The 23079-nt window shown below is 34.7% G+C and overlaps 1 protein-coding gene across 1 annotated transcript in view; it reads right to left on the minus strand.

Annotated features, from left to right (window-relative positions):
* Positions 1-23079, minus strand: part of CCDC73 (coiled-coil domain containing 73) — a 53673-nt gene that overhangs the window by 5902 nt on the left and 24692 nt on the right. The window contains exons 8-16 of the mRNA XM_010004269.1: positions 21841-21920; positions 15624-15752; positions 15228-15287; positions 12857-12961; positions 9088-9198; positions 6956-7087; positions 4640-4675; positions 3022-3187; positions 620-2164 (exon numbers count right to left, since the gene is read on the minus strand). Of these exons, the coding sequence (XP_010002571.1) occupies positions 620-2164; positions 3022-3187; positions 4640-4675; positions 6956-7087; positions 9088-9198; positions 12857-12961; positions 15228-15287; positions 15624-15752; positions 21841-21920 (2364 nt within the window). The remainder of the gene's footprint in view (positions 1-619; positions 2165-3021; positions 3188-4639; positions 4676-6955; positions 7088-9087; positions 9199-12856; positions 12962-15227; positions 15288-15623; positions 15753-21840; positions 21921-23079) is intronic.

A 23079-nucleotide genomic window follows, 5' to 3' on the forward strand; every position in this document is an offset into this window, starting at 1 on the left:
GGGGGATCTGCCACTTCCCCAAGAGACTACTCCAATGTTTGATTGTCCTCATGGTGAAAAGTTTACTTGTGTCCAATCAGAATCTCCCCAGGAGCAACTTGTGCCCATTACCCCTTGTCTTTTCCATGTAACTTCTTGTAAATAAAGATAGTAAGATAAAATAAATAAGAGGAAGCCTTCTCTAAGCCCCATTTAAGGGTTCAAAACCTGATTTTTATGCAAAACAAGGGCACTGAATAACTTCCAAGAAGTTGCTTTTAAGATATATGCAGAGCTCTGATGAAGTATGCTGTACAGCAGGGTTAGAAATGCCTATATCAAATTCAGTTTGTCATTGCACTGTTTTTCTTTCACAAAGGGAAATATGAGAAAGAATGTATGTATATATATAATTGAGCAAATAAAAGCTGTTTAGTTGCATTTGTACTATAAATTAATGGGGAAATATCATCTTTCAATTATATTAATTTTTTTTTTTGCCATGTAACTAAAATGTCAGAAGGCTTGTATTTCTCTATTGCTATGCTAAATACACTTAGATGCAGAAATTTCACATTTTGATAACATTTCTAAGTACATTTAGTACACACTTCAAAACAGAAATGCTTGCTTTTCTTACCTACTCCTGTTTCTCTTCGGTCAACATTTTCAGTGATGTTTTGACACTGTAGTTTTGAAACAACCTCTGTGTTTTCCACTAAGCATGGTAGTTTCAAAAGGGAAGGTTCTTTGGAAGCTGAAGTCCATGTAGCTTGACCTCTCATTTGATTTACTTTTGAACAAGAACTGGAGAGTAAAAAATTTAAGTATACTGGAGTTTTCTCAGCTTTTTTATCTGAGGTTGAAAGATCAAAGGATGACCTTCCACTTATGTTTACTAAATTTCCAGATGTTCTCATGGCTAAAGAGCATGATTCTTTCAGGTGACCCTCAGCAAACTTCCTTCCTGGAACTGTACTATTCAGCAAGTCTTTTTTCTCTTTAAATGATGTGTTACTTGTTGAATTATTAATCTCCAGGGAAAGTCCATTTTTTATGGAGTGTATCTGAATATCATAATTAACTTTTTTACATGTAATTAATTTATCTGTACTAATATTTTCTGTTGGGGGTTTTGCATGAGCATTTTTTTCAAGACCATCAGCCTTTACTAGAGAAATGGCATCAGCCTTCAAAGTGTCTGTATTTGTAGCATTCCCTGCTTGTTCAGTACTCTCTTGTTCTGGCTGCTGGCTGCACGTGTCATCCATGTTTATTCCTCTTTCTATTTTGGAGGAGCATAAATTGAAAGTATCCAAGAGAGAAATATTATCACTGTGTTCTTTTGTGGCATCATCACTGATTATTGCATTATCACAATACACTGTTGGTAGATTTTGTGCATCAGCTGCTGGAACACCAGTACTCCTTAGTGCACCATTGCTGGTTACATTTCTGGCATTGTCATGATGGTTTCTGTCTTCAGCATCTGCCTGTGTCTGTTTAAAAGGAAGCTCATCTCTAAGTAGACCACTCAGATTTAACAAGGTTTTTTCTGTTTTATGTAATCCATTGCCTACACTATCCAGCAAGCTACATTTTTGGTATTCTGCTTGAGTATTTTCTTTAATGTAAGATGGGATGCCAAAACTTAATTCCTTAACTTGATGATTATCTGCAGTTCTCTCACACACAGTGTTCTCACTGCAAAGAACCACTACAGACTTGGGTTTGGGTGCTTCAGGTGTAAGGATACTTTTGGTGCGTTGCATGGCATTCGATTTCTTATCTGCCTTAGGACAAATTGATTCATCTGCATTATTGCACAGTTCTTCCTTGCTGGAGTCAGTTTCATGACTTTCATTTTTCTTGTAGGCACCTACAGTGCCCTTAGTGTCTAGAAAGACCTTTCTGGTTTCTGTGTGGCATGTTGCCAATGGCTCAGTGCTGTCCTGTACCTGTTGTTCTAAATTTGCATCGTTTTCCTCCAGTAATGTTGTATGTGTTGCTCCTAGATTTTCTGCTTCTTTGCACTCGGTGACATGTATTTCTGAGGTCTGTCCTTGGGTAATTAAATCAGTATCTGTGCAGAGGGTGTTCCTGGGAGAAGCCTCCCTTTGCTTTTCTTCATAAGGGCTGGCAACATTAATTTCATCCTTAAAACTGTTTTCAAGAACTTGTAAATCTATCAAAGTAATGCAGAGGTTAAGAAGCTTTATGTTTACAGTTTACAATTTCCAAAGAGACAGACTCAAGATGAGTTTCAATACTGATGTTTTCTTATATTACACACACAAGTCTTAAAAAGTTATGGAAGTATTGTATTATGGTAACTTATAAATACTTTATAAATATTCTGCAAAGTATATTACTATTCTGTAGATTTTAGATAAGGCTTATAAGTGGGAATATTTCCCAGCTGATATTGGTCTTATTATTGAGAGGGGATTTTCATGATGAAATAATAATATACGATTAATCAACCAATGTGTGTCTATGTAAGATTTAAGCCACTGGTTCCTACTAAACTGTAACTGTCTTTATTTTTGGAAGTGGCATTTTTAGCTAAATGGAAAAGAAACCCAGACAAAACTGTTTAAGAGACTCTAGTATTACCAAAAGGAACATGCTATGACTTGATGGTAGTTGGGCCAGTGAGGAATAACAAACATTTCCATAACAGAAAGGTGTTTTCTGAAAGATACATTCAAAGGCTGCAAACATTGATCTTTAAAGCAGTCACTTTGCAGTTAATAACCTTTTGAATTTCCACTTCTCTTTGCTACATTTTAGTGAGGATGGGGCCAGAGCACACAAATTTCACTTTATGGCCCAGGGCAGCCACTGGAAGTTCTGTGCCTTCCTTCAGAGCTCTGTGAATTTATCACAGATACCACCAGTGACACCAAGAATATTACTGTTGTTAGTGAAAAAACATTTCAGTTGGGATTCAAGCATTCTCTTGTCATATACTGGATCTGTAAACATTTATCCTTTCTTCAACAACACTACTCATCTCTACTATCCATGTAATGTTATTACTTTGTTCTATCTGTTGTTCCTCAGTACTTAAAGAGCAGTCCACTGGTTTTTTTACTTCAGTTTCTTCTTCATGTCCAAAATGACCATCTTGTCTTATAGATTGCATACACTCCTTTTCTTTCTGAACAGCCTGTATTTCACTGTCCTTTAAGTGTTCTTGACCACTCTAGCATAATAAGGGACAAAATATTATACATATTTTAATAATTTACTACAGTCACTGATTAGATTTAAAGTTCAGGACTTAGGTTCAAAATTATTTTCATATTTCTGATGGGAATCACCTGAAGAATACAAAGTTAATTTAAATGGAGAAAAAAGCAGACTAATGCCCTAGAAGAGTAAGAAAGATATTATGTCCTGCTATATTACAGTCCACAAAGAAAAGTTATACATATTGACAGAATTTCTCAGATGACGAAATAGATGGTGTACATATGCTCACTGGGTCCCTCCCTCTGTCTACTGGCTAAATCAGTGACCTGCTCAGTAATTACATGCAGAAAAAAGCTGCATTATTGTTCTTTACACTCACACACATGCATACACACATATTAAGACTTTTATTTTTCTAACATACACACATATTAAGACTATTATTTTTCTAACATACCACCTAGGATTTTTAACTGTGTTTCATAGGCAAATAAGGATTATTGAATTTGCACTTCCTATCAGTCAGTTCCTCATTTCCTTCTAGATGTTTTTTTTAACCTGAACTTTAGTCAAATTCAACAGGAGTGAAAGCCTGAAAGATGTGTCTGAAGTTTTAAATCACTGGTCTACTGCTGCAGCTGTACTCGTCTTTATTTTTGAAAGCTTCATTTAACAAAGTTCTGTGGAAACTAGGAGCTGAATAATTAAATTAATAATACCCTAGTAGGTAGATTTGGGAAGGAGCAGGGGTGTTGCTTTATCTGTAAAAGATGTAAGAAAATGCTGAAGATACTTGGGTGACTGGAAGTGTTGCAAAAAGAAGACTGGGATGTGGGAGCAGTTACAAGTGCTGTGCTTGGGCTTTAGATGTGGGGAGGACAGAGGAGCAAAATGGAGGGAAGGTAAAATGGAGGGAAGGTAGACAACACTGGTAAAAAAATGGGATTATTGCAATGATGACATAGTAGATGATGTAGAACACAAATCTGCAGGAACCAATTTCTACAGGTTACAGAAACATCCTGATGCTCCCAGCTTTGCTGAATTGAGAGGGAGAACTCATGGTAAATGGAGGACTCATGGTAAATGGAGGAGGGTCCTAAACATAGTATGGCAAATACTCCACCTTCAATTTGAAGTTTCAATTTAAATTGCTTTCTATTTTCCCATGTTTTATTATCTTCTTCCCTGTCATTCTGATTTGGAAATAGTAAATATTGCAACATACATATATTAATTTTTAATTACTCAATTTTGCTTCTTGGCTATATGCAGCCTCAGCATCATATTTTCAAATGCAAATACTAGAAATCTCCTTTTTCTTTCATGAAAGCTGTAGTTCTTTTATAACGTCTTTGCTTCTAGGAGCTGTTTCTTTAGACAGAAACACCAAACAACACAATATCACCATGCATGTTACTCCTTTGTGTAGGAATAAAACAGCTACTACAGTGGAACTTACCATATTTGTTAGTATGGGCTGAACTGCTGAATTCACCTGAAACAAACATGAAGTGTTCTTAGAAAAGGAGAAAGGTTACACGATTCCTTTCCAGATTCTTAGATGAGTTGAATAAATCTAGTATCCATTAATTTCAAATGCCTGTTCAATCCTTCAAAAAGAGGTCCCAGATGCATAAACTAAAATGCCTACCTATCAAAACTGTTAAACCTAGATTTAATTTTTTCCTGTTATCTAAGCAACATACATATACCTAAGATGACCTTTCCTTTAACTTCACACTATAAAATGCAAAACCTCCTCAAAACCAGTTCTTTTTCTACATACACACAAAAAATTACAATAACCCCTTCCTAGATGGAGTCCTATTCTTTAATGCTACACAGCTGTATCACAAATTATATTGAACTAAACGCAAAGCATGGTAAAGTTAACCTAAATTGCAGTTTGAGTCTAATGAGGTCTGACATTGCACCTTTCTTTTTAAAAAGGCCTCTTGTTTAAGCACTGTTCCACAAGTGATCAGTATGAAGAAGTGTACATACACACTAAATTTCACACCCCACAAAGAATCACAGGGATTTCAGATTGCACTAGATGAAAAAAATAAATATATTTGCATATATCCTTGCAACACTTGGAGCTGTAGCCAAGATCTAAATCACAGCCAGCACCTCACCCTTTTCTGTTTTAGTAGACACTGACTCATTACTGATACAAAGTGCAATTCCACGAATTAGAATAATCAATATGATCTGCTGCATTTCCTGTAATTTCTTGACAGTGTTCCACTGGAGATTTGACCTGCCTAGGTTTTGAAACAAAGTGGTATGGCAATTTGCCGTAAGATAGTGTAAGATATATATTTAGAAGACATCTCAGATTTTTAAATTTTAAATTTTTTTGCATTTTTGAGCATATGCTTTTATCTTATCTACTTTCAAACCCGTAAGGGTTATCTCAGTAAGCACAGGTACTGTTTATCATTAACAGCTGATTGTGTGCGTTGTTTCTGCATCCTAAACAAAATGGATATTAAAAAGTAATTGTTTTTTGAATGAAAATTAGAAGTTCCACAATTTGCATTATACCTTGTAGATTTTGTACAACTTTGGTATTTCAAGTTTAATTTCCACTGCATTATTCAGCACATACCAGGAAATATGTGTATGTACTCATATACATGTATATATATGTGAGCTATAAACAGACATACTGGCATTGTGAAGAAATTTAAGTTCTTCCAAATTCTGAAATGTTATTATGGTTTGTCATTTTACTGACAATTCATAAACTAGTTCAAAAAAATAATGTCTTTACAGTCCCAGTGTCTTCCTACTTTCTTAACACTGAAAGCAAAATCATAGACATACAAAATGTGTTTTCCCTTCTTTGAAGGATAATTCATTATTTGGATATAAAAACTAATGAAAAACATTATATAACCAATACTCAATGACCAAGAGAACACACTCAAAGTGCAGGGAAGGGTTTTCTTATGGCTTTTATGACTATTTCCATTTTTTCAATCTTATAAAAAACTGGAATATAAATTTGCAATCCAATTTAAGTAAGGGGTAACACGTAGCTGTGGGGCTACACGCTCGTCCTCTTGCTCCACAAGACCACACTCATGTGCTTCATCCCTTGTTGACTTCTCTTCTGTGCTCTGAATATAGAGCTGAATGTGGATTTGGTTCACCCAGCAACACAAGCTCACTTGTAGTTCAACCTGCACTGCATAAAACAGCCTTTTACCTCCTGCATTCATTACCTGTTCAGCTTGCTATGCCTTTCATGATTCTTAAAGATGATAAGTGAAATAAAGGTAGGGGTTTTTTAAACTAAAAGTGAAGAACTTGGATAATCTATATGTTTATCAAATAATCTTTTGATCTCTCTGAAATTATTTCCTCTGAATAGAAGTGGACTTGTTGCCACACTTCCAATGAACTTACTTACATATGAAATCAATGTGTCTCCCACAGTAGTTGAGAAATAGCTATGGAAAATATGGTTGTGAAATAGGGTTTAGTACAGATAGATTGCTATTATGTATGACTTTATTAATGAGGTAATGAACATCTCAAGATTCTAAGATATTAGTACCCCTCTGGATGAAAGGAGAACATTCTCTGGGTACAGCAGGTTTTAATGGGATCTTAGATCATTGATTAAATTAGATAAATTCTTAGGTTTAGCAATGTAAAGGAAGACCAGTGGACCTGACAGTCATATTAGGAAAACTGTCATGTCTCTCATTCTCTAATATTTTGACAAGAAATTGAAAGTACTGCATCTATTAAAGACAGTTACCTTAAGATTTTCCACTTGCTCAGAAGGCTGATTTCCCTGAGGAGGATGATGATCTTCAAGAAGTCTATGAACTCCTTTAAGAGAATTCAGCTCATTTTTAATAGTGTCTATTTCTTTTCTCATGTTTTCCTCCTGTAATAATTGAGGGTACAATGAGAACACAAATACAGATCTCTACTGCTTGTTTAATATATGAAACAGTATTTTACAATGGTATCATCAGCTTAGCAAATTTAAGTAAATCCTGAAGAGAAAGTATAGATATGCTAAGGAATTTCTTTGTACAAAGTAAGATAATTTTGAGCTCTTTCATTCAAACCAAAATTTTAACCACATTTCCATTACAGACAATACCTTTAATCAATTATGTTTTTTCACCATATGCTTCAAATAGCAAGGCTTAAAAAAGTAAGATTAATATTTGTAGCCTTCTTTCTTTTTTGCCTCCAAGATAAACATGCTAGTCAAAATTCATTCTCTACCTACATTGTCAAGAAACTAAAACAACAAATAATTTGCTTGGCACTTCTGTAAATAGCCTCAAGTATCCAGTGCTTCTTCAGTCAGTATGTAACAATTACATTTTTGTATCTAGAACAAAAAGGATGTAAAAAATACAAGTTGTAAAAAGAAGAGAAGGACAATGTTACAGAAATACCTCTATTTCATTTACAAATATTTCCAGAGCAGTGTGAAATGTCATCATTATCCATGATGGCACTATCTGAGATACTGAGACCAAATGTCTACTTAGCCATAGCTGAAATACGCAGACGGGGGGGAAAAAAAATAATAATAAAAATCTTCTAAAGAATAGTTGCAAATATTCCTGAGAAATAAGCAGGACCAATTCTCATGCCTATACAGGAAACTATGGTGTAAGAGTCTCCTAGGAATCAGGAAGATCAAATCTTTCTGGCAGTAGGTGCCAATTATGTACAAATAAAAAAAGACAGGTTATTCAATGAATTCCACTTAGAGTCCAGGTTCCATACACTTAATTGATCCTGTCTTCCTGAAGAAGCATTAATCTTTCTTACTTGCAAATATACATCCATTATTCCAGACAATTTTCACAGCTACAATATTTTGCTAATTATTTTGGATTAAATAATTATTGAATAATTATTCTTAAAAAATACTAATTAGTAAAAAGAATGGCAAATATTGATGACAGATTATTGTTAGGTGTACACAGAGGGGAATCCACTGAGAGGACATACAGGTTTTTACATTTCTTATCCCCTTTCACCCTATGTTGAACAATTGGTGTCAAATCAGGATCTCTGCTTTAATTCAAGCTTTCAGTATCTGTGTGATTCAGTCTGAGGTTGCTTTTTTTTTTCTGGGCATATGGACCATAAGAAGTGTCTTTATAGTCTGTGTCTATGTAGGTTTGCATTAATTTGTTACTATATGAGAGTTTACTGATAGGGTTTTTTTCAGGGTTCAAGTGTTCAGCCTAGAAATGCTGGTAGTCTCTGAGTAAGTTGTCTAAAAAAAAATATGCAAATTTTCTGAAAAAATACATTGCATTCAATATATACAAGCTTTCTTTATCATCTGTGTGATTCAGTCTGAGGTTGCTTTTTTTTTTCTGGGCATATGGACCATAAGAAGTGTCTTTATAGTCTGTGTCTATGTAGGTTTGCATTAATTTGTTACTATATGAGAGTTTACTGATAGGGTTTTTTTCAGGGTTCAAGTGTTCAGCCTAGAAATGCTGGTAGTCTCTGAGTAAGTTGTCTAAAAAAAAATATGCAAATTTTCTGAAAAAATACATTGCATTCAATATATATTAAAAACTATATCAAGCTTCCATATCTAGGTAATAGTGAGTGTGTGATTCTGGAATATTTTCAAGTGCTGAATTCAAGATAAACACATAATAATACCCTGGCTCTTGCTCTATAGAATTTCAGGACCTTTTAGAGCACAGAAATAAAGATTTCTCCTAAATCTACATTTTAAAGTACTAATTTCTAGAAGAGACTGCATTATTGGAAAGTAAATTTGTTTGGTTTATTGTATTATTTCTGCAATATTTTCTTGGCTTTTAGGAATTACCTGAAATTTTTGATGACTACTTAAAAAACCTTTTAATACTTTAACATTTAATTTAATAAACCTACATTTTTTTTCCAAGTCCTTAGTGCTTTTGCATGCTCATTCTGAAGATTAAGGAACTTTTCTTCATTTTCCTTTGCCTTCTCCCTTTGCAGCTCATTATCTCTTTCAAGGGTCTGCAATAAAATTAATTATCCAAAAAACAATCAATACTGCATTAATGAATTTTGATGTGTTTTATGTTGCTTGGACCTTTGCTTCTAACATGCTGGAAGTGCCATACAGATCAGTGATAATGTGCTATCTCAACAATAATTTTCATAAATTAACAGAAAGGTGCTTATAGTTTAGCTAACAGGAAACAGGGGGAGGTTATGAAAAAAGAAATGGCTATAAAAGGGTATAAAAACACTTGCCATTATTCAGTTTCACTGCATAAGTTTTAATGTGCTGAAAAAGTAATATAAAGTCCAGAGATGAGAAATATGAAATGTAGCACAATCTAGACCCACTGTACTTAGAGAAAAAACTGCTGTATAATGAAAGAAAATATTTTTATTTTTCTGATCAGTTTTTCTGTCCCAAGTTGTTTATTAACCAATTTTATAGATTGCATAAACTTTAAATTCTAAAATACCTCTACTGGAACATGAGGTATATATCTGATTATCTTGAATTTACTTTTATGAGATCACTGACATAGGAATGCATTAAAATAACAAGAATATTAAGTTTTACACTACCATAATTATACTTGCAACATTTTTGGGTTAACCCATTCAGCTTTTCTGTGCTAAATTAAAGCAGTCTTGTGTAAATCAACAGTAGTTTCAAACACGTCAGGTACTGCTGGAATTTTTATAGAAATCAGTCTGGAAGATAAAGGATTTACTGCACTATATAGATGACACAAATATTTTTGAGAAAGTAAACATAACTTTAATGCATGTAGCTGCATGACCAGCTATATATTTATGACTACTGAGCTTCTTGGAAAGTCCACTTGAAAAATGTGAAGATATGGAGGCAATACTCCAAAACAATTCCTTTTTACTTAATCTTTTAACTAAAAATTAATCTACTTCTAGAATCACTTAGCATCAGTTTTAAAATGCCTATGTTATTTTAGCTACACAGGTAACACAAATATATTTTACATCTATTAACACTAGGATAATTCAGAGTACATTGCAATTATTATACACATGGAAAAAGCTGTGCATAAGAATATAATGGATTTTGTCTGACAGGTCATGTAATTAAAAAGATGAGACAATTCAACATTGCATTGTCTGAATAATCACACTCTAATGTGGCACCTTTCATCCAGTACTATAAACTAGGAGCCCAAGACCTCCTCTTTAATTCCAAGGATTCTTGATTTGTGTCTCAAATGCAGCCTCCCCTGAGATGGAATATAATAGTTATTGACAGCATAGCTTTTAGGGCAAAATACCAGGAATAGCAGATGAATAGAACTGGTTAGATAGTAAAGCCAATTGTACAGAGAGGGAAAAATCTGAATTCCTTGCATTCTCAAGTATTTTGTGACCCTTTAAAGAATTATAACTTGTTTTTCTGGACTCTTGAGGACACTGGTATCCTAGCATTAAGCATGTGTGGATAGAATGAGAAAGGACAGTGTGCATCTTCTTGAGTGTTACCTTGCAAGTTTAAATATCATCAGCTCAAGCCCCCAAACAAGCAATAATTTATTGTGAGTATAAGAATAAAAATATTTTCATGGGACTGTACAATCCTCCTTCCTCTTTTCTACTATTCTGAAGAGACTCTTTATTGATGAGCAAGGTCCACAAATTCAACAGGGATGTAGAATAGGACATAGGAATAGCATATGACCTTCAGACCCCATTCAGCATATTGTGGCTCTAGAATCAATAAAACCAAAAGCAATAGCTCTCAAACTGGTAGGGAAGTTTGTCGACCCTTCACCTTATGTATTCAGCTTTAAAAAAAAGGCACTGCAAAATATGCAGCTAACTGGAATATCCCAGAAATTTTATCAAACTATCAGCCAAATTAATAGCTATAAAATATTTTATGACTACTGTTTAAACAGACAGACAAACATTTCTGACAGATCAAAATAACCCCATGAGTTCATATGGGAAGAATAAGAACACATGCCATTCACTTTTAAAATAATATTGTCTTTATATCATGTTGTTTAAGGGCAACACTGTTTCCAGATGTGTTATCTTGAAAGCTTACCACTTGTATGTGCTTATATAATGGTATGAATCCTTTAATTCCCATTCTCAGGTGAGAACATCTTGGTTTTGATAATGTACAGAATGCCCTCACAAAATTCCACTGGGATAAAATCTTAGCTGGCCTTAAGTGCCACAGTGAAGACTAAAAAGGAATATTGGCATTAAACTAAGTACTGAGGAGTCTTTGTGTAGTCAACAGAGCTTCCAGAGGTTAAATGAAGAGCCCCCTATTAGTTACCCATGTCTTGTAACAGCAATTTCATCTAAAGTACTTATGCCTCCAAGAAATTACCTTTGAAGACTACACTTAAGCTTTGATGACTAGAAATGTTTTGTCCTGAAGTTAGGAAAATAGAAATTAATATCTTTCCAATATCTAATATTAACAGCACCCAAATCAAAGCAGGCTCTCTAATTGGTGTTAGTATAATTGCAATCAGAAATCAATTGTTGGCCAGTACAGGCTTCAAAACAGACTTGTTCTCAATTCATACCTTAGCAACAAGAAAGGAAGCTATACTTTTCTTACACTTGTATTATGGAAGTAATCATCAGTAAGGTTATATATCGATCAAATAATCTCGAGCCTCTGGTTTAATTTACAAAGTAATTTTGAACCACCTTAAAAATGGTATGACTAGCAAGTAGTGCAGATGTTTCACTGGACCAAACATATAAAGAGCTGAGGATACAGAAAATCATGCTACTTTAGGCAATTCTACAGCCTAGGGACTGTTAAATTAATCTTCGCAGAAAGTTTCAAAAGTGCTAAGAAAAACACACAACTTTTCCCATTACACTGTACTTTGTCATTTTATTTTTTTTTTTAAACAGAGTCAATATACAAAAAAGGAATGAGAGAATTCTTAAGATTCATAATTAACTTGAAAGAATGTTCTTCAGGTTGAGAAGCATCTCTTCTTGGTTCTATGGTACTCTGAGACCAATTAACTTGAAAATCATGGTCATGAAAATCCAACACTCAAAGACTAATATAAAAATGGAAACCTGACATGTGTCAATCTGACTCCTAATGTACTTTAGAGTCTAAACTCTTCTGAGCCACTTGTACAGGCTCAAAGAGGAGCTGAAGAATTCTGCAACTCCACAGTCTCCAGCATGACTAGTTACCACCTCTAGCATAACTATGACACCAGCCAACACAGCAAGAAGTGGCAAAGGATATTCTCTTTCTCAGGCCCTCTGCTCTTGTAAAACTGGGGACAAGCTCTGGCTATGAAGATCTGAAATTTGAAGTTTTTTCTAGGAAAGAAATGTATACCTATATGAAAATTATAAGAAACAAAATTCATAAAATAACTGTATTTCCAAACACTTCAATGCAACCTCCCAATGTGTCCTGTTTTTACCCTCCAGAAACGGCTGATAAGAATGGCAATCATGATTTACTTTAGCTGGAGAACTAAAAGAGGGAAACCACAGACTGCACTTCAAGGTTCATGCTGACAGTTAAGGAGCTGAGGGAGCAATGGAAGTGAGGTCAAAAGTTCTGAAAAGCATACAGATGTCTTTAACAGCCCTGGACTTAAAAAAATACATAATAGATAGTAGCAGCTTGTCTAATCAAGAAAAATCTGACCTGATAGTCTTCTTTCAGTGCATTTAATTCACTTTCCATTCTAACATTCGTTTGGGTTGTTCTCTGAAGCAGCTCCTGCACACATTGTAGAGAGCTGAGAATTTCCTTATTAATACAAAGAAATTAGGATACATTGAATAAGATTTTTGTTTCTGAAGTTAAAACATTAGCTAATGTTTGCCTTATGAATTAACATATTTATTTCTTATTCTACCAGTGTTTACAAAATAATGTACATAAAAATGTACTTTAACATCAGCATTGGAGAAGGGAAGAATTCAGAACAACTCCAGGTTTTTCTAGCCTATTGCCTTGGAAAGGAAAACATTATTTTTCAGAGAATTTTCTTATAATTAAAATGAACAATCCATCAATATTCAACATACTTCAGTGCAACTCTGAGTAAAATATATAACATCTAACCCCACTGTGAGTTTAATTAATCTAACAGAATAATTTTATGTTACCATGTTACAGTTCTGGAAAATGTGGAAAATCCTAGAGAAATTATATGACAGGCAAGTAATCACTTCCATTAATGGATCATCCTAATGTAACATTATTCTGTATCTCTTGAATAAAATCCTGATAATGTGAACTACCACACATCAACTTTGCACCATATGGTGCAAATAGACCAGATTTTGCTGTCACTGTCAGTATTTTTGTGGTGCTCTCACCAAGACTGTATCGTTACTTCAAGAAGAGTAAGTTCTAAAAAAAGAGCCACCCAAAATGAGTTGATTAAGGTGGTATAAAGATTTACAAACCTGGGGCTGCCACAAAGATTGTTGCAGTTAGCTGAAAACATGAATGGAGTTGAGACAATAATTTTATATTAGATACTACAGAACACATTTCCAAAGGTTTAAGACAGAGGGAATGACCTAGTCAAGTCCATGTCTACTCCCTAAAGACCAGAACAATAGTTACTACAAGAAGACCTGAAGAGAGAAAAGGCCTGTTTCAGGCAGAAGACAGTCGTAAATGTGCTAAGTTGCTTCAAAGTACATTGAGAGAGGAATATATGATTTTTAAAAAGTACTTCCATATGCTTGCAAAAAGCTTTCAAGTGTGTCTATTTTTGGTTCTATTGTATACATGGATACAGCTACCTACTAAACGTAAATTTATTATTTTGGGTGTATTCTCATTCCTTTCCCTGCTTGGATTCTCTCATGAAGAAATTAATACATTTTTGTACTGAAGCTTAATTTACCTTTAACTCATTTTCACATATAGACACCTGAAGAACAGAGATGTGGAAAGGCTTGCACAGTGCCATCTGATAGGTTGGCAGCAGACTTGTTCATGTCTTTTAAATCTAGTAGAGTGTTCACTCAACTAGACAAGATTGCTTCTCTACATACAGTTCAGAGTAATTCAGCTATAATTTAGATACTATTTTCAGCTTCCATCCAAGAGCTACTGAAGCCAGTATCTTGAGTTAATCCAGATAGTGAATTTCTAGTGCTCTATAATATGGAAATCCAGGTCTTCTAACCCAAGTTCTTGGAGAAAGCATCTCTATATTAGAGCCCTCCCCAGATTTATACCAAAACATGCCATATTTTAAAAGCAACAAACCAACAATTAACAAACCACACAGAACAAAACAGAGAAACAAAATAGAGTCCTTTTCTTAAATAATACATATCAAATATGCATATGAATTATGCTTCAAGCATCTCCATATAAATCCTTTTATTTAATTCAGAGCTGTGGGAGTAATGAGGCCTGAGTATGTGTCTCATTTTTGTCCTTTGTTTATTGGCAAGTATTTTTAGAAAGCAAACCTAAAATGCAAAAAGACTTTTACAGATTGGAAGAGTACTCCTGGATTAGCCTTCAAAAAGTGCCCAGTGGCAATCCAAGCAAGCTACTGCTTTTGTCTCTCCCTGAGAACAAGAATGCTACACTTCTCCACCATGTTTGGTTTAATGAAGAGCAGAATGAGAATTCTGCAAGTGTTTAAGAACAAAAAAAAAACACAACCATCCTTTTTATGCTTAATATTCAGCAAAGCAGTGAATTGTGCTGTTATCACAGGGAACAGAATTTTTTTGTTGTGTTTGATACTTGACTCTATGTACATTGGTTTGAGTATCATGATTTGCTCTGGAACCTACCTGAGTTTGTGATAGAAGACAGAAGTTAAGTCTTGGAATAAAGTGTCAAACAATGTACTTTGTTTTGCTAATCGATTTTCTAAGATCTGGGGAGTGAGATCCCAGTTATGCTGGTATTAAAATATTTCTGGAAGTAAACAAGTTAACTCAAATAGCTTAGTATAATAATTTAAGACACTTAAATATAAAATATGGGACATATCTTGTTATTTTAAAATAGCAAAGTTGTATTAACAACTCACCAGCTTTTCTTCTTTAATGTGAGCATTTTCTTCTTGAACTTTTTTACCAACTGCTGTTTCCTTAAAAAAAAAAAAAAGCATGAAGAACAGTAAAAGGCATTTAATATTACTATTTTATTTAGCAATATTGTATAACATGATATACTGAATCATCACTTAAAGAAAAACAATTATTTTGAAATGTCATCTTATCCATATGTTTTTTACTATAAAATGATAGCATATTAACTTCCCTAGAAAAGGTAATTTTGGAAATAGTTTTGTCATATTGTATAAGCAGTTAGTAGAAAGGAATGAGTAATCTGTGTACATCAGAGAGATCACTGCTATCATGTCTGCTGAATGACGATCTGAAAATATTCACCAAATATTTAATTTGTTTAAATTCCAAAATACCATTCTGATTTTTTGTTGCAGTTCTTGAAACTGTTTTTCCTTTGCTGCAAGATTGATGTTTTCTTCTCCCGCCATGTACTGAGATGTGACCTTGGACCTTATCAAGTCTGTAGTTACTTTCTTCAGTTCCTTAACACAGGAAACACATATAAATAGTTCATCCACTATAGGCATTGCAATTCAAAACAAAGACAAATCTTTTCAACTATCCTGACTCATGCCCTACTTTTTAAAAAACGTATGGAAACAACAAAATAAATTATAGGAACTAAAATTCATGAGACTGATTTGCTAAAATTTAAACTCCTCACCAGCAGATAAAAGTTTATTTTCAGAGGTAAAATGTTATTATGGCAATTTTACTGTGTTTGAAGTATTGATGACACGTAAGTAGTTTGTTATTTTCTCTTCCAAGAAGTATATTAGAAGTGGAAAATGAGCTGGCATTGGTAAAACCTCCTACACCAAAAGACACAATAGGAATAAGGTACCTATTGTAACTACTGTGTATGTTCCTGGGAATGAGGAGGGAAAGAAGGAAGAACAGTGACTATCTGGTAAAAACAGGAACTGGCTATAAATTTAGAGGATCCTTTCTTTTCCTGAAACATTAATTACTTAATCTCAGGAGAATGGTAAATTAAGTTTTATATTAGAGGCTTCTAAAACATGATTTTCCATCTAAAATATGCCTTTGATTTTATAGTCTTGATAATCTTTGAAATATCCTGCGCTTTTTTTTTTTTTTTTTTTGGTATCTGTTTTCTAACCAGTTTATTCCAAGCTCCTTGTACAGCAAATAAACAGTAAATGCTTTGATCTCATTAAATTACAACTTATAGTTCCTGGAGTCATAAATATTGTGCCCTGTTCCCCCCCACTCCTCCCATTCTGGTCTAAGGTAGTCTGTTTAATATCGCTCTCTCCTTGAGCGCTCTGACGTTTACTCAGACAAATAGCAGAGGTTATGAATGCTGCTCACAGATAGTATCAAGAATTCTGCATGATGCCAGAGTGGCCAACCCAGCATTCAGCATGGTAACAGTTTTATCTAACAACTAAGTTTGGTCTGTTTAACTTTTCTTCACGAAACTGGAATTCCATCTTATCACAGACCAATGGTTTAACTGTTCTGGACAAAATCATATAACAGTACAAAAGAAAAAGGGAAGATGATATGAGAGCTGAAAATCACAAATACAAAGTTTACAGAAAATACAAGTGTAGGTACTACTTTTAAATAGATACTAATTATTTATTTTTTTTTGCTAGAGGCTTTATTTTTCACTAATTAGCTACAAATAAATATAAAATGATCTAGTCCATACCAAGTGTAATTGCCAAAATAGTTATAGAACCTAAAGACAGGATGCTTTAGAACTCTGATATTCTACAACCTAGTAAGGCTTTTTCCATCTTTTGCAATAACAGCATATATCAGTTTTACTATTTTTACTAGAAGGCTTCGTAATGAAATATGCAAGGAGAGTCCCACCATTTAAGTGGCAGAAGGTGCAAGAGCTTTTAACTTTGTAAAATTGAAATGGTGCACTGTGCCAGTCTTTACAGAGAGCTACGTTAGTGGCACAGAGAGCACAGCTAACAGGTTGTGTGCTGCACAAGCAGGTGCAAAAGCTGCTATAGATCTGATACTGCTTATTTTCCAAAACTCAGAGTTTATCGGGTGGAGTACTAGTACTATTCAGAACCCTATAAATTAAATTAAATTGAACCTGGAAAATAATTTTATCAGGTTTTGAGGAATGCCAAGAAAGAATGATAAGGCTTTAAACCTATTCCTTTGATGTGTTGCTAACAGCCAACGCTTAGGGACATGGTTTCAGAAACACTTCAAGCCAGCCAAAGTCAAGAGCATCACAAAAGAAACAATTCTGCTCCTTAAATACATTTTCATTTTGGCAGTTCTAAACTAAAACCTATTGCCTTTTCTGGTGAAATGTAGTTTTAATGAATACAAAATTCTCATTCTACTTTCCCTCAAGGCTACATAAATACACGTGTCAGTATGAAGAGGTGGTATGGGACTGGAAAAGCAGCCAAGCACAGGCAAACATAGCCACTTCCCAAGACAGTGCTGATACCTTACACAAACTTCAAGAGTATCCAAAATTAAAACTGTATCTTTTTTGCTCTATTCCTAGATCGCTGCAACTCTCTTGTAATCGTTCAGGCCTTGAGCAACATAGCTGTTTTTTAAGCAGCAGAATGAAACAAAACTGTTTCTTGGCCAGATTTCAATGCAAGCATTTTCACAGTGGTTGAAAAGAATCCTACCACACTGAATATCAAAAGCTTTCAAATGCTAAAATACATGTTTCTGAAAAGGAAATCATGTTACAGTCCATTAAGCCAAGATTTAGGAACTGGACTTGTAAGCAGGCAATGTCAAGAGGAAACTACAACCTCGCTAAATTATTTATTTCTACAAATCCCAGAAGACTAAACCTGTGCAAAATGGACCTCAACTTAACCCTGGTTTTACTGTTGCACATATTTAACAGCCCCATCACATACTTGAAATTTCATTGAAATTGGAAATTATTTGATTTTTATCCATAAAAGTTGAATAGCATTCATTAACTTCAGATCCCCACTAAGAACAAATGTGTGAGCTCATCCTGGTTGGAGTCAAAGTAATGGCTGTGATAAGAGCTGACAACCAAATTAAGATTTTAGTGCTAAGGATAGTCATTCCCACTAAAGCAGTGAGGCTATAGAGGAAAGAAGTTTGAACCCACAAGTTGTCAGAGTTGTTAGAGTTCAATCAAGTCTCCCAGGCAGATAAACCAGCTCTATAAGTCATCCCCACTTGTGCTGCAGATATCACTACTTCTTTCAGCTAAGTAGCAAGTAAAAAGAGCCTGGTAAACCCTCCTCCAAACTCTTCGAAATATCAAAGTTTTCTCATTGCTTTGTAACCCTTTTAGATCCCTTCAGCTCTACAACAGATATATTCCCCAAAAGGGAAAACAATTGACTGCTTTAAAATCACTTTTTCAAACACTAGGCTAAGTACAAGATAACCACAACGAAATTAAACCATCTCAGGGTGCTTCTTACTAGGTCCAAGTACTTCTTTTCTCTTCTCCTACAAAGTGACCCAAAAGATGAGCCCTTTATGCACCTAACTACATAACCTTTCAGAAAAGTTTTATAAGGGAACTATTGAAATATAGAATTTTGAAAAATGAGCAGTATTTTTAATTAGATTGTTCATTTTTAACTCTGTTTTCACAGAGATTCTGTATTTTGAGGAAAAAAGACATCTGCATATTACGTACAACTTCTATTAATAAAACTATAAATATATATACCAAAGCCCCCCACTTCTGCAGAATAAGGCATTGCCATTGCAAAGTGCTACTGCAACACTGTGTGCTGAGGCTGAGACATTAAATTCCAGTTCAGTTTTCCACTGATTTTCAGAATGGGGTGGTCAAATACTGAACAACCAATAAGAAAATCAGAAATAACCAGGATAAAGGCATTTCCTGGTGAACTGAGAAAGCCAGATAAAGTTTCAGTTGGCCCCTTCTTCTGCTTATCTAACAGTATTTCATTTAAAATTCATCACCCATGACCTTAAGAATCAAGCATACAGCAGAAAAAATGGATCAAACAATATATTTGATTACTGGAGTACATAAATCACTATCAGTGATTTATCACTTAAGTTGCACACCTCTGTTACTTACAAATTTCAGTATGTAAAATTTTCTTAAATATTTTTATTTTCTTACCTCTCAAATTACTGACTCTTGGAAAGTTTAAAGTACTGAATTATTGTTTCTTTCTTAACCAAAAGTAGCAATTCTATTTACTGCAATGATTAAAATGTATAGAACTTCTTTATTTTTATATTTGCAATACATTACAATAGATCCTCCCTCCCTGGAGGTGTTTAAGGCCAGGTTGGATGAGGCTTTGTGCAGCCTGATCTACTGTGAGGTGTCCCTGCTCATAGCAGGGAGGATGGAACCTGATGATCTTTAAGGTCCCTTCCAATCTCAACCATTACGAAGAACACTTAAAGGAGCTGGGAATGTTTAGTTTGAGGAAGAGGAGGCTGAGGGGACACCTCATCACTCTCTATCTGAAAGGTCATTGTAGAGAGGTTGGTGCTGCTCTCTTTTCACAGGTAATCAGTGACAGAACAAGAGGGAAAGGCTTCAAGCTGCAACAGGGTAGGTTTAGATTGGACATTAGGAAAAATTTCTTCACAGAGTGATTAGACACTGGAATAGGCTGCCCAGGGAGGTGGTTGAGTCACCATCCCTGGATGTGTTTAAGAGTTGTTTGGATGTGGTGTTGGTGGATATGGTTTAGGGGAGGGCCTTGTAGAGTAGGGATGATGGTTGGACTCGGTGATCCCAGGGGTCTTTTCCAACCTAAAAAGTTCTATGATTCTATAGATAAGCTGCATTTAGATGAATGCTCAATTTTTGACACATGGAAATTACAATTCCTTTTTTAAAGAATGTGTACAGTTGATGTGCACTAAACACACACAAGACAAAGTTGTCCTCAGGTCTTCATGGTTATGACAATATTGGCTTTCTAACAAATATGGCTTTTTCATATACAGGAAAGCTATCACCACTGACAATTTCCAATATTTTTCTGTTGCTCTTTCATTGATCAAGTATTTCAGATAAACATACATAGGTTTTTATGCATAATATATAAATATGTATTTAACCTATATTTTAAATTATGTAGCTAAATAAACATTTCTAATGACCATAAAACTTAATTGTGATTTAGAAAATCATTTTATTTTTTCCCAGTGCTCTGCTTTACTGTTTTTGTAATTCTCAGCCTGTTTTTATGATGGGAAGGAGTTCTGAAATCTTTGAGGTAAGTCACTTCAAAACTTGATCTTTTTGAAACTAAGGCTTGCCATGTTATATTCTAGTATGTAACTAAACCAATACAGATTGAATTAATGATTAATCTTTACTGTGGCTAGAATATCTTAATGTAGAGAACTAGAGGAGGAAAGAATGAAAATAAATGAAAAAATCTTAAACCGTTTCTGCTTCAAGTTGAAGTTTATGTCCTCCTTACAAAGGCATCACACTCCAAAGAACCATAACAATAAGAAGTTGTGTGTTCTTAAACCACCACTAGATTCAGGAAGAGCTTTCAAGTACTTCTGTACTACTGCTGCCTTCCTTTCCCAGGGAAAGGTCATGGTAGGTAAAATCCAATTTTTCAGCAGTTTAACCCAAATAGAATATGCCCACAGTTCCTTCTCTTCACTTCAAAATTATCTTCCCCCCGACCCCTTTTTGTTTTGCAAGAAATTCACAAACCTTGCAAAGATTCCATGGTAGTGCAAAGCATTTGTCTGGAACCTTTAACATTAGGTCAAGAACAAACCTGTTTGTCCCCTACCTAAAATCCTCAGAGATTCAAAGTGTGGGGTGGGTTGCGGAGGTGGGGGGGAGTGGAGTAAGTAGAATAAAAAGATAAGGAGACATGAAGAAGCTGTGGTATGGAACCATATGAGTTTACAGGACAAATTCTATTTCAGACGATCCCTTCACTCTTCTCCTGTCAGCACTTACGGGACCCACAGCTCAAAGGGAAAAGAGAACTTTATTCTTCCCACTATTACATATGTTCAGGAGTGCAATTCAGAAACATACCTGGCAAACAGTATTTTATGAATAGATGAGGGCAGAAAAGAGCTCAATGGCCACACAATTGCTTTGTCCATAGTACCATTATTATCTAATATCTCAGCTGCCCTGTCACAAAACCCCCATTTCTGGTGGAGATTCAGTTGCACTTTTTATCTTAGGTTCAAACTACCAGCTTCCCTCTATGGCAACTACTCTTTATGTTCTATCTTGCTTTGACTAAACTGAAAACACTGCTGCTACCTTTCCATATCAGATGGGAGCAGCAGCAGCACAGGAGGAAGAGAGCTTGCTCATAATTAACAAGCAGGATGCTGTAGAGGTAAATAAAAATTCCCAAGTTACATTAACTATTCAGAGCTTCTAAAAGTTCAATTGGCATTCATCTGAAGTGTCTGTACATAACAAGGGAGCATAAGACTAATTTAGCCATTAGCCACAGAAGTAAGAACAGTTTTGCTGCTTGTCCACTACTTCTTTAATTACTACAGCAGCTTGCAGAAGTCCCAAAGAATCCCACTCATACATTCAGAAATGCATAGTATACTTACTTCCTTCAGATTACTTATCTCAGTCTCTTGTCTTTTGTTCACTGATGTTAGTTTCTTATTGAGCTGTATAGCTTCCTGTACTTTAAAGAAAAGTTAAAACATGTTAATATATGCTTTCATATTTGAAGGAATATTTAATTTATAATTGCAATGTATGTGTATATAATTTATAAAATAATAAAACACCTTTGTAGAAAGGAGGCTAAGACTGAAAATACTATTCAGCTACTTTTTCTGTGTAGTGTGATGCTGCACTGGGGGATTACATCAGGTGGTACGAGTTGTTCTATACCTCAAACAATGAGTTAAGACTTTCCTGTCTGTTGGCTTGCTTTTTTAAAAATGAAAAAAAAGTAGTAACTTAATTTTTAGTGTAATTTGGTGTCACTTTATTAGGATTACTTCTCCATTAACTCTTTATCTTAGTTTTGTTTTTTAACTAAGGTTTTGCTTTTAACTATCTGATTTAAGTATTTTTAGAGAAACAGAATATACTAAACCACAGAACATTCAAGTTAAGAGAGGTACAGACCCACATGCATATAGGACATGAAAGACAGCAAACAGCAGATGATAATGGAATGGAAAATGCTAAGAGAAGTCTCTGTCCCATTTGAAAGGGAAGGAAATTTTCTCTTAGACCTTACATAGGCCCAGACATCATTAGGAAATCACTTTGAAGTTTCACAGTGAAAAGCTGAAGATATTCACTGGTTCCTGTACTTTTTCAGTCACTTCTGTTCAATCTCAGTATATTGATCCTCTGAGATCTCTCTTTAGCCTTTTTTATTTCCTGATTCCTCCTCATCCACTCCTAATCTTTTTTTTATTTTCTCAAAAAACAGCTGGCACAACACTTGAATACAAGAACCCCAGACACCCCATCACACCTAGGAGGTTCTTTCCTTTTCTGTTAAAGGTGGTAAGCATCATGGGGAATGACAGGCAATAGCCATGCAATAAAATAAGCAGTTTAGCAGTTTTCATATGAGATATGTGCTTAAGAAATGAAAATACTTGAGAAAGTAACAGATATATTCTGATACAATTTAGAAAAACCCCACAAAACCAAGCAGGCTAAAACTGGTAAAACTCTCTCCTGTCTTTCAACAAGAGTCATGTATTCACCCTCTAGCTTTAAAATACTAATAGTGGGATGTTGGTTAGGCAATAAAATTCTAGATTTATTATTAATTGTGGTATATTCCATATGCACTATTATAAAAGCAATTTTCAGCT

The sequence above is a fragment of the Chaetura pelagica genome, unplaced genomic scaffold, assembly GCF_000747805.2.
Source record: "Chaetura pelagica isolate M959 unplaced genomic scaffold, ChaPel_1.0 scaffold119, whole genome shotgun sequence".
NCBI classification, from domain to species: Eukaryota; Metazoa; Chordata; class Aves; order Apodiformes; family Apodidae; genus Chaetura; species Chaetura pelagica.